Source organism: Carex rostrata, chromosome 5 (assembly GCF_964058835.1).
Source record: "Carex rostrata chromosome 5, lpCarRost1.2, whole genome shotgun sequence".
Taxonomy (NCBI): Eukaryota; Viridiplantae; Streptophyta; class Magnoliopsida; order Poales; family Cyperaceae; genus Carex; species Carex rostrata.
Window position 1 is genome coordinate 11,959,425 of NC_135922.1, and position 12,334 is coordinate 11,971,758.

Below are 12,334 nucleotides of genomic sequence, written 5' to 3' on the forward strand. Positions count from 1 at the left end.
ATCAATGATGATCGAGTTCATCTTTTGAAATATTGATGGAAAGTCAACTATGGTCAACTATGGTACACAGAAGCCTAATTGAGATTGAATTGCAGAAATGCATGGTAACCCAAGCTAATTTAGGTTGTTTAGGCAGTACATTTTTTTCTCTAGCTAGTTGGAAGAAAGTGAAGCTCGTGGCTTACAGACTTAAAGGGTGTGCTTCTAAAAGGATAACTTATTACATAATTTTGAGCTTACCAAGGATTTTGGCCATGCAATATATGTCCCATCAACCTGATCCATAACTTCGTACGTTCCATAGGGGCGTATCAACGGTTCGTCTGGAACTATCACTTTATCAATAAGAACTTCAACGTATTGTGTCCCAAGTTTTTGTCCACCAATTGTAAAGTCTGGATCATCCATAATAATCCACCCTTCAGCGACAACACTCTTCCTCGTAATCGAATACAGGCGGTACCTTGCCAAATCCTATCAATTCAAAGACCAATTGAAGTATATTGCTACTACACAATTTTGAAATGTAACAAGCTATAAAGCCTATGAAAGCATATATTGGTATCTCATTAAGTCAGAATTTTGTATAAGCTAGCTCTTTTGACAGTTTTGCCCACTCTAAACAGCTGACTTTCAAAAAATTATTGTGGGCAATTGGCTTAACCAAAATTTTGGTTCTTTACATCGAAATCATGGTCAGCTCATGTAGTATATGCTCAAAAAGTTTAAAAAATTATAAAAGTCAGGAGCTATGTTGGATTCTCTGATTTGTGAGAGACAGAACCTATACCAATTTGCTATTTCACACATTATTTTTTTTTCTATCAGCTAAGATTCAACAATTGACTTATATATAGTTAAAATCCTAAAAATGGTAAATTTGGTACAAGAGCACTTGTCAGATCATGTTCTAACTGTGTATGCAATATCAAATAATTACGTGACCAATAGCTAGGTTCAATTCCCTATCAAAACTCATGTTCAATAGAAAAAATGAGGGTTCAATTCGCTGACAGAAAGTCAAGTTCGAAAGTGCAATTTAGACCTTAGTGTTGTTTTATTTTATTTGCAATTTAGACCAATGTGTGCCTAACCTGATTTACAACATGTTTCACCCTTTTATCAGCATCCTGCTTCCCCACATGTGCCTCCCTTTTACGAGCCTGTTTCAAAAGAAAAAAAAATATTAGAAGGTATTGAAAAAGAAAATATAGTATTCACAAATTTATATGAAAAAAACTAGAAAACTAGAAAAGAATGCAGACTTTTTCTGCTTCGAGATTTTTTTTTTTTTTTTGTAGGTATTGAAAAAGAAAAATGCAAACATGAATTATTGGAGTATGATTGTACCTCTCCTTTTTTTCTTAGAGTTGATTGTACCTCTCCTTTGTCAGTCCTAGGAATAGGAGGACGATTTTTTTGATAACCATCACCATGATTCTCCTGTCGATCCACATATCGATAATAAAACAAAGTAGAATAATGACCAACTCTTTAATAGATAAAAATGAAAAGTAAAACCAAAGTGTGCCCAACCTGCTTCAAAACAGGACTCTCCCTTTTACGAGCCTGTTTACAAAAAAATAAATTAGAAAGTATTGAAAAAGATCCAAATATTATATTCACATATTTATGTAGTACGATGCATGAATAATTAATAATGAAAACTACCATGCTGAGGAGTTTCTCTCTTCTGATCCTAATTGAATCCTACAAATGTAAAAGGACAAACACATAAATGTAATGAATAAGTATTAATCTGTCAAATTATAATAACAAACTACCATGTTGTAAGTATGGTGTGATGCTGCAGAGGATGCATCATCATCGACTCCTATATTGTTCTGATTGTAGTTGTCCTGCATTGAAAACCAGTAATCTGAATTATATGACATAATGAAAATATGAATTACTAGAGTATGATTGTACCTCTCCTTTGTCCGTCACGGGAACATGAGGATGACCATGCTTCTCATTAGCAAGTTTTTCTATTTGTGCCTTCATATCGGCCATTTGTGCCCTCATTGCACGTATTTCTTCCCGCTCTTCTTCTCGCTCTTCTTCCATTTTTCGTTTATCCTCCTCTGCTTTTTGTTGGGCTTCCCTTGCCTCCTTAACCAGTTTATGGGTGTTGGCACGATCACCCCAAACATCTGTTGGAGCAGGACCTAACCCAAGGCCACGTACACGCCCATTTTTTTCTTTCCCAAATATCTCACTATACAGATCACCATCTTTTATGTTTCTCAATTCAAGTTCTGGTTGATCCTCGCACACGTCAGTCATCTTCCTCTGTCAAAACATTAATAAAAAGCATAATGCTATCACCATTGCATGCAAGTTCAATTACTTTGTATGATTATAAAATTTTGATAATTAGCTCTAACCATTAGAGAGGCAGCGTTCCCGTTCATCGGTCGATTGCTCTTATCACAATGAGTGGTGATATATATCTCAGCTCTAGTGGGACTTCGTTTCAGGCGCACACGCTGGATTCAATTTAAGAAAAAACAAACTTTTATGTGTAGAAGAAAGAAGCACATAGTCAATTTCATTGTAACAATCAAATCAGGAATATAAAAGTAATTACCTCTTCCTGAGCAATCCTGGCAAAGCTTTTTGAGCCCGCACAGTGAGTTGTGGTTTGTTTCGCCCTGCTAGCTTTACCTATCTTACTTTTATTCTGTACATTTGGTATTACTATTGCAATTATGCATATACATGAGATATTGTTGTATACATAGAGAAAGACATCGAAAAAGAAATTAAATAACTCAGGTAAAACCAAATGTACCTGCCAGTCTTCACTATCCCACATATCGATTAAGAACTTCCAATGATCAGGTAAGACTCTTTCGTCCCGATCTGCAATACGTGCATCATAGCTGTCATGGATATCATAGTGCTTTTTCTTCAAGCTGTATCTAAATTCCCTCAACTTTTTACCAAAGCTTTTCATTACTTGGTCCTTCTGTTGCTCTTGGACATTCCACTTAATCTAAAACAAAATAATATTGTGATGTTAACTTATATGGAATAAGGGTTTGAACAATAAAATATAGAACGAACATGATGTAGTTTGTGATTTGGAGTACCTTCACTAGATCCCATAGTCGATTCTTTTTATCTTTTGGCACATCTTTCCAGTTCATGTAATTTAATGGAACCTCCGCACTATTCCGTACTAAAGTTCCCAAATAGTTTGCAAATGTTGTCGCATCTTGACAGTTAAACTGGTTGTAACTGTTAACATTGACATCTAGTTGCTTTCCATCCGCCATTTTGGCAATTTTCCTCATTTTCGTATAGCCTCTTTTTGCTGGCTCTTTTTGGGTATCATCTGATAATTTGTAAATTGCATAAGCATCACAGTCCATACATTAGACAAAAAGCCAAGTAATTTCAAGGTATATAGTACATGCATACCTATCTTCTTTCAACTTGTACAGTAAGGTCAGATGCAAAGATGATACATATGTAAAAAAAAAAAATTTACTAGATGAATTGAAAGAACCAAACTAATTGTAATACTTGCTGACTCATCGTGACTATCTTCATTTGAGTGGGTTTGTTGCCGTACTGGTCGTCCGCTTGGAGTGTGCATTTTGTTTAACCTACACAAGTTATTTTAACATAATACATAAAAATCATGACTGGATAACAAATATGACCTTGATTTTGAACAAAGTTGGATGTATCCCAAAAAACTTCAGTGACATGTACATTTTATAGAAAAATTTCTATATGGTTCAATTGTTCGCAGTGATTGATTTTTTAAAATAATGATGAACTTAGCAAAGTCCCCGATAACTAAACCCCTCTGTCTTGCAGACATATTTTCTATTTATCTTTGCTACATTTTAATTTCCTAAGTTGCATGTGTACCAACATTACTAAAATCCAATGGGTCTTATAATACTTGCCATAACAATGGATAATTAGCCACTATGCCATAACAACAAGAAATTCAGATCAAATTTTTCTAAACACGTAGATTGCTAATAAGATATTCCAATATATATATACTCCAAGCAATTCCACTTGCAAGTAACCAAAATAACTACAATTTGCATTAACTGCAACAATTTTAGCCCAATATCAAATTCTTAAAAAAAAAATCAGATTAATTTGGTTTTTTCTACAAAGATATGTTCAAAATTTCTATCTTTTTCATATTAATTTGGTTTCTTTTTATTTGGTAGGTAATCCTTTTGTTTCTCAAATGTAAATGGATTCTGTAATTAATTTCCCGTTAATTCAATGTCCACAGGATTCTCATAAAATAAAGCTTACGGACAATAGAAACCCTTCCTTACGACTAAATGAAACTCAATAAAATACTAATAATAAAGAAAAGGACAATTTAATTACTGACAGTGGGTGGACGAAGTCGCGGAGAAGAGCGGCAGCCGGCAAGGGGGGAATCGCGGAGTCGCGGCAGTGGCCGGTGAGTTGCAGGGGAGTGGCCGATGAGTCGCAGTGGCCGGTGAGTCGCAGTGGCTGGTGAGCGGCAGTTTCCGATCAATCGACCGACTTCTCCAATTTAATTGTTTTTGTTTTTTTGAGGTGAAATTTTGACAGGAGTAAAATAGATTTTCGTGCAGCCACGCGGGAGAAATAGATTTTCTAGAGATTTTCGCGCGGGAGACAGGATCTTTTGCGAAAAAAAATGAAGTGGTGCGGCGACGTCTAAACTAGGAGTAGAGTTTTAATTATAAACTGTGAGATTCTGACAGATGGGCCTCTATTGCAGAAACATATATATATTACGGAACAAAACTATGAAACAGGTGTATGATATTTTTAATACTTTTATATTCACGGAAAAAAAATCTAAAACCTCTTCTAAATTAACGCGCGATTGGATATATATGTTAACTCATACTCTGGCTAAGGTATATACAATTAATATATTTTGATTTTATGTTTCTAGTTCAGGTCTAGTCGTCTATATCTCAAAACTCATATTGTTATATTATTAATATTAATTAATTATTATGCAACTTTATTATATTTTCATAAAGTGGTTAATTTTTTCACAAACCGCAAAAAATCTGACATGAAAAATGTTGATATGAATTATTTTTCGCAGTGTTTCTAATAATTCAAATTGTATTCCATCTATTTTCAAAGAAATATAAAAATATTTTTAATGTTTCAAAAAAAAATTGAGGTTAATTTTAAATATTTATGTTTAATAAAAAATAATATTAAAAACAATAAAAGGCAAAAAAAATTGAGGTTAATTTTGGAATTCAAAGTTTTAAATCGTAATTTTTGTACGGTAATTCAGGCTAAATATGCAAAAAAAATTTGCATTTTAACTAGATTTTGATAAAACACGAAAACCTGAGTAGTTTCTGAAGCAGCTGTACAATGATATTGCAGATTATATTGTTCTTTTACTATTTTGACTTTTTTATTTTCTTTTTCTCTGATTTATTTGTTATTCATTTTATTTGATTGTTTCTTTTGGGTCTATGATGCTTATAAGTTCAAATATGTGTTAGCACTCATCCATGCATTACTAAGATTTTTGCAATTCTTATTTTATTATAAATTTGGTCAGTTGACCATAGTTGACTTTCCATCAATATTTCAAAAGATGAACTCGATCATCATTGATTACTTTCCAGAGACTATCCAAATGCATGCATGTATGCATTCTTTAATACTTGTCAAAAAAAAAAATGCATTCTTTAATATATCCTGTATGAGCTATATGAATTTTTATGCATTTTTACCCTTTATGTGGCTCATTTTTCATTTTCATCCTGTTGAAACCTTAATTTGCCCTCAATAATGTTTTTTTTTTTTTGGTGGTATCTGTTACACTAGGATTTTCATAAACACATAATTGAGAAATTTTAACTAAGCTACTAGTAGAAATTTAATACAAATTATTATAACACTAGTATGGAAAATTTTAAACAGTTAGAAATATTTGAATATTGGAATTTAGGGAATTAAATATTATGAATATGAAGGACTTAATTAGCCATATTGTTATATTATTTTTAGAACTCTGACAGTGCCCTTATGAGAAATTTGCACATATGACCTTGACCTTTCAGAAATTCACAGAATGCACTAAAATTAAGGTTTTTAACCCATAATCTTGATCCGTAGCATCCTCATCATCCATTAGGGCTAGTGTTGAGTGTTCATTTTATTTTTCACTTTAGACTCTATTTTTATATTTATTCAAAAATGCCTTCCTGATATACAGAATGAGTCTAAAGGTTGAAAAAAATGCTTGAACCTATTTTTTATTTCCAGAGACTTTGAATCAACTATTCTTGAATTAAAGACTTTATATTCTAATTTCTTTATCCAAACTCAGAGATCCAATATATGTCAAGTCAGTCACTGAGTTGGGTTTCTCTCTAATTACAGATTTAAACTCAGTCTAAAAGAATTATACAAATGTACTGTACAAAAAGTGGCATGTTCTCAACATCATTTTCGATAACAAAATAGAAATCAGCTGAAACTATAATTTTACAAATAGAACCTTGTAAATATTCACAGTTGCACACATCATTTTCCATACAAAATAGAAATCAGCACAACTAAACTAGAATTATACAAATAGAACCATGTAAGTATTCACAATTGCACACATATTGTACATGAGAATTATCCTGACATGCAAACGATTTGGAAGGAAATTGAAATCAGCTCGGGTCACTTCAATTCTTCAAATGGAAAATTAATCTGACACCTGCAAAAGAAACACTATAAAATTAACAATCAATCATAATGAAACACTCGTACCAGTAACCAAACTGATTTGTTCACAAAGAAAAGTACAAACTGACTTGGACAATGGTTATTTTGATAATCTTGATAAATAATTTGTAAAAATAAAATAGAGTAATAATTACAATTAAGGTGGTTCGACATTCATCACATCTTCCACATCTTCCTTTTCTTTGAGCAACTTCTTCAAAGGAGTATCAATAGTTCTTCCTTGTATATCGCTCCTTGTCAAATTCAGATCTTCATCTTCATTCACACTAAATTCTGTCATTGTTGGGACTTCATCCAATCCATCTGCAATATGTTCTTCTGTCTCATCTTCACAATTTTGTGCAGACATATCAAAAAAATCCCTTGGTGTTGTGGGAACTACAAAATGCCAGCTTGTATCTATAGGGTCTTGCACATAGAAAACTTGACGGACTTGTGATGCAAAAACAAACGGTTCATCTGATAAATTGCCATTGTACATTAGCTCACTAAAATTTACCAATGTGGAGCCAAATTGATCCTTTTTTGTTCCTCTACCAATACGCTTCACATCAGCCCAATCACATTTAAACAACACAAATTTCTCTCTTCCACCATAATTCAACTCGAGTATTTCTTTCAACACTCCATAGTATACGACATCACCTCTCATGGGGTTGTTATCCTTCGAACTGGAGAAACTAGAAGTACTTGCAATTACCATGACGCCGCTACTTTGTGTAGTTCTGCCTTCCTCTACATCTTTTATGTGAAATCTACAACCATTGATCAGATAGCCCTTAAAACTCTTGCAATCCCATGTCGGTCCACTTGCCAATAACTTGATATCTTCAGAAATAGTTTCTCCTTTCTCAACCAACATCAAAACCTAGCATATGCACAAGGAAAAAAACAACAATAGCCTTTTAACTAAATTGCAAATATGAGGATTGAACATTCAAAAGGGATGAAGTACTTCATACATAGTCTTTCAACCAATGATGGAATGTCTCATTGTGAGTTCGCTCAATATCTTTCGGTCGAGCCCGACGATTTTTGCTACGGAGTTCTCTAAGATGCTTACTGTAAAAGAATGTCAATTACTCACAATCCAGAGATACAAGAGTCAAAAGAATTACAATTAAAGTAAAAGAATGTCAATTATTGTAAAAGATGCTTACTCAATATAATAGTCAAGAGAACCACAATTAAACAATACATGTCTGTGTGCTTGCGCGTAGCTCGTGTAATCTAAATTGACTGATGTTACACCACCCAAAGGACGTCCGGCTTGTGGAAAGATGCATTCATGCTGCTGGAGTTCATTGCCATCATCATTTCGTCTCAAACGATTTAACTTTGTATCAACTCCTGTCAAATACCGCGAGCAAAACGTCAAGGTCTCTTCAATTAAGTAGCCTTTAGCAATTGAACCTTCTGGTCGAGTCATATTTCGCACATACGACTTGAGAATCATTTGGAACCTATCAAAGGATAAATTCATATATTTTGTTAATTATAAGTAATGGCAGATAGAAGATAATAAGTCAAAAAAATATATGAAGGATGTCATACCTTTCAGGGGGATACATCCATCGAAAATGGACTGGCCCAGCAATTTTAGCCTTTGTGGCGAGATGAATTGGCAAATGGATCATAATATCAAAGAATGATGGCGGAAATATTCGCTCAAGTTGACACAAAGTCAATGCCACTCTTTTCTCCAAATCTTTCAAGTCTGATACACGAAGTACCTTAGAACACAATTCTCTAAAGAAATTACTGATTTCAATAATCGGTCTACTGACAATTGTTGGTGTAATCTTTCTTATTACGAGCGGCAACAAGTACTGTAGCAGAATGTGCCAATCATGAGTTTTAAGACTCAAAATCTTCTTTTCTTTAACACGAACACGACTAGATATATTAGAAGCATATCCATCAGGAAATTTCACACTCCCAAGGAATTCACATAATAAAACCTTTTCCTCCGGACTCAAAGTGAAGCAAGCTGGTGGAAGATATGTTTTACCTTCTTTATCCACTGCCTGAAGTTCCTTTCCAACACCCATTGCTACAAGATCCAAACGGGATTTTGTATTGTCTTTTGACTTAGCCATACCCAAAAATGTATACACCAAGCTCTCAGCAAAATGTCCCTCGATATGCATTGGGTCCAGGTTGTGGCGTAACAAATTGGTCTCCCAGTATGGCAACTCAAAAAAGATGCTCTTCTTTGTCCAGTTAGACAACAACTCCCTTTTTTTCCCTCTTTCGCGCAAGTCTGGTTGCAACTTCCCAAATGTAACATTCAAATGTCTTACTTGCTCCAAAACATCTGATCCGGTGAGCAGTTTGGGTGCTTCTCGAAACTCTTGCGTACCATCAAATGTTCTGGCATCTTGTCTGAATCTATGGGTCCTTTCAAGATATCTACGATGTCCTCTATAAACTGTCTTATGGCTGTATTTCAAATATTCTGAATGAGTGTTGCCAGCACAATCAGGACACCCATGTTTTCCTTTTGTCATGTAGCCAGATAGTGATGCATAACCAGGAAAATCACTTATGGTCCACAAAAGGGCAGCATGCAGTTGAAACATCTCACCTTTGGATGCATCATAGGTTCTTACTCCATCGGTCCACAGTTCATTCAACTCGTCAATCAGAGGCTGGAGATAGACATCGATGTTATTTCCAGGCGAAGTCTTACCAGGAATGATCATGGACAAAATGAAGTTGGATGACTTCATGCACAACCAAGGAGGGAGGTTATATGGAATTAAAACAACAGGCCATATGGAATATGGTACCATCATACCATAAGGGTTAAATCCGTCACTTGCCAAACCAAGTCTTACATTGCGTGAATCTGATGAAAATTGGGGATGATTCAAATCAAAATCCTTCCATGCTAGGGAGTCCGCAGGATGTCTCAACAACCCATCTTTAGTGCGACCATCCTTGTGCCATCTCATGTTAGCTGCTGTTTTTTAAGACATGAACAACCTTTGTAGTTGTGATTTCAAAGGAAAATACCTCAATACCTTAGCGAGTATCTTTTTTCCCAACTTGAGCTTGCATCTTCCAACTGATTTTTTTCCTTTTGATCACCTTGTACCTAGATGCACCGCACACATGACATGTGGTATCATTAGCAAATTCTTTTCGATATAACATGCAATCATTAGGGCATGCATGAATCTCTTCGTATCCTAGGCCTAGATCTTTAACAATTTTATCAGCTTCATAAAAACTGTTCGGAAGGGTATCCAGGTCAGGTAATGCAGTCTTAATTAATTCAAGCAATTGTTCAAAAACTTTGTTGCTTATGCCCCCCATACATTTCAGCTGCATAAGTCTTAATAAAAATGACAACTTCATGAATTTCTTGCATCCTGGGTATAGTTCTTTATCACCATCTTCACAAAGTCGATAAAATTTCCTCACTTCCTCATCAGGAATCTCATCATAGTCATTGACTCCGAATTCTGATTCAGTGCCTATAGGGTGCATCCCAAATGCATCATGCAACATACTATCGATATGATCACCTTCTGACGGCTCATTTTGAACATTACTACTGGACATATTTTGTGGAATTGAAATGTTTTCACCGTGAAAAACCCAATTGGTGTACTCTTTCGTAAATCCGTTGCATATAATGTGATCACGAATTGCAGTTCTATCCAACCAACAAGTATTCACACAAAAATTGCAAGGACAAAGTATCATATTATCTCTAGATTTGTTTCTAAATGCAAACTCAATAAATTGTTCACACCCGGATTGGTAATCAGATGTAACCCTGCATGTTTGGATTTATTGTATTAAAGAATTACCTAATTAGTGAACCACAAGTAATTATCGAAGTGATTAACAAATACAAAGGAACTATATATATGTTTCATACCTTGGCAGTTTTATCCAAGTCTTGTCCATTAGAAGTGTTTGTGTTTGTGTTTGTGTGTATTTACTTACTTCCAAACAAGTGTAGAACGATTTGGGGGCTGCCTGTTCAAGCTGCTCAAAATTACACCACTTGAACCTACACATTGAAGCAATATGGCGAGTACCCAAACGGTCTATATGCCCATCGGACCAGACTTGGTCTGATGGGCATCGGAATGCCTAACAAATTGCAAAATTGAGAATTAAGAAATACATACCTGTGCTCAGAAGTTGTTCTGCTACCAGCGTTGATTTGTTTAACTTCACCACACACCTAACAAATTCGGCCACGCAATAGAAATCATTCAAACATAGGATCAAATGAACTAGCAATTTCAATAAAAAAAAATCAGCTAAGCCGAGTTGATTAAGTGAAGCTTGACTTTCAATTAGAGTATAATAGTAAATTAATTTGAAGGTGTAGAAAGACCTCTCATCTACCTTCCAAGGTTTTCTCGATTAATTGCCCAAATTAGGATGAACAGAGAGAAGAGATTGGGGTAAAATTGAGAAATACTTGGCTCCAAGAAAAAATTGAGCATAAATCCTAATTTCTCGTTGAATAAGCTGGCAGAGAGGCATAGTTTAGAAATGAAATTGACTTAATTACTAGCAAAAGTACCTTTTACCTTTTATCTCGTTGAATAAGTATTGTACTTTGATTGGCAATAAAACCAATATATATGAAACAAGCGGATATATATTGCGGAGAACCTATCGCGCTGGAATTAGATCGCCCAAATTAGATGGAGAGATAATAGATTGCTCAAATTAGATGGATATATACTGCAGATCGCCCAAATTAGATGAAGAGAAATATTAATTAAGAGATCGCCCAAATTAGATCGACGCTAGAGACATGTACCTATGGCGCCGGTAATTTTTATTGACGGACAAATTACAGCGATCGATTTAGACGGCGATTTCATTCGCGCCGCGAAAACCTAAGCAGGCGCTCTCTATCGCGCCGAAGTACTAGCGCCGGCCGATCTAATACATATACCGGCGTTTTCTATCGCGCCGACCGTCTTAGCGCCGTTAATTGCCTAATTTGTTGTAGTGTTTCAACAAAAGTATTATGCACATACGCTGATACGCATTTGGTGAGTGCTGAGAGATTTTGAATATATATTGTATATGTTGTCCTCAAATTTCGTACCTCCAACAACAATTTAATGTTAAATTTGTGATTACCAGCAGCTATATATATATATATATATATATATATATATATATATATATATATATATATATATCCGGTTCTTATATTTCAAGTTATATGGAATAATGCAATGTTTTGGTGTGAATTGTGAAATGAAAATTTTGAGTTAAATTTTATGAGATGCTAGATATGTGATTTTTTTATGATATACAATTGGTGATAATTTGTGCATTAATTATTATTTTATGTGGAGATGGGCTATGATGCTTCTAGAAGTAAAGTGAGTATTTTACTTCACACTCATATTTTGTGATTTTAAAGTTCAAAATGTCGATCCAATCCATTCAAGTTGATATCCATATTAAATTGTGTTTGGAGATCAAATTTTACATTTTTTGGAAATCTTTTACTATTTTTTAGAAATTTTGAAAATCTCTGTTTTTGATGGTCTAGAATTCTCTGAAAAACAGTGATTTTCGAAAATTCTAA

At 34.5% G+C, this 12,334-nt stretch overlaps 3 protein-coding genes, 1 long non-coding RNA gene and 1 pseudogene across 6 annotated transcripts in view; 2 read left to right on the plus strand and 3 right to left on the minus strand.

Annotated features, from left to right (window-relative positions):
• The window catches only part of LOC144554082 (putative mitochondrial protein AtMg00820), an 88,943-nt gene that overhangs the window by 62,216 nt on the left and 14,393 nt on the right, over positions 1-12,334 (plus strand). The window lies entirely within an intron of this gene.
• Positions 1-12,334, plus strand: part of LOC144554075 (glucan endo-1,3-beta-glucosidase-like) — an 83,908-nt gene that overhangs the window by 14,493 nt on the left and 57,081 nt on the right. The window lies entirely within an intron of this gene.
• LOC144554085 (uncharacterized) overlaps positions 1-12,334 on the minus strand; it is a 44,547-nt gene that overhangs the window by 12,727 nt on the left and 19,486 nt on the right. The gene's annotated exons all lie outside the window — the stretch shown is intronic.
• Positions 205-3,377, minus strand: LOC144554418 (uncharacterized). The gene is made up of 7 exons (XM_078302739.1): positions 3,096-3,377; positions 2,795-2,998; positions 2,591-2,683; positions 2,388-2,489; positions 1,930-2,292; positions 1,095-1,163; positions 205-474 (listed from the first exon to the last, which is right to left on the minus strand). Exons 1-7 carry the CDS (start codon positions 3,375-3,377, stop codon positions 205-207), a joined length of 1,383 nt encoding a protein of 460 aa, XP_078158865.1.
• LOC144553690 (uncharacterized) lies at positions 6,808-10,795 on the minus strand (annotated as a pseudogene). Its single transcript, XR_013511439.1, has 5 exons — positions 10,646-10,795; positions 8,308-10,540; positions 7,914-8,216; positions 7,716-7,815; positions 6,808-7,621 (listed from the first exon to the last, which is right to left on the minus strand). The product of XR_013511439.1 is annotated as an uncharacterized LOC144553690 (transcript).

Bases quoted from the DNA above. Each gene is read 5' to 3' on its own strand.
- LOC144554418 (XM_078302739.1), bottom strand. From the start codon at position 3,377: ATGGACTGTGATGCTTATGCAATTTACAAATTATCAGATGATACCCAA. The intron at 1,164-1,929 runs GTACAATCATAC...CTTTTGAAACAG, and splicing joins CCGTGACGGACAAAGGAGAG to GCTCGTAAAAGGGAGGCACA. The intron at 475-1,094 runs GTTAGGCACACA...TTGAATTGATAG, and splicing joins TGAAACATGTTGTAAATCAG to GATTTGGCAAGGTACCGCCT.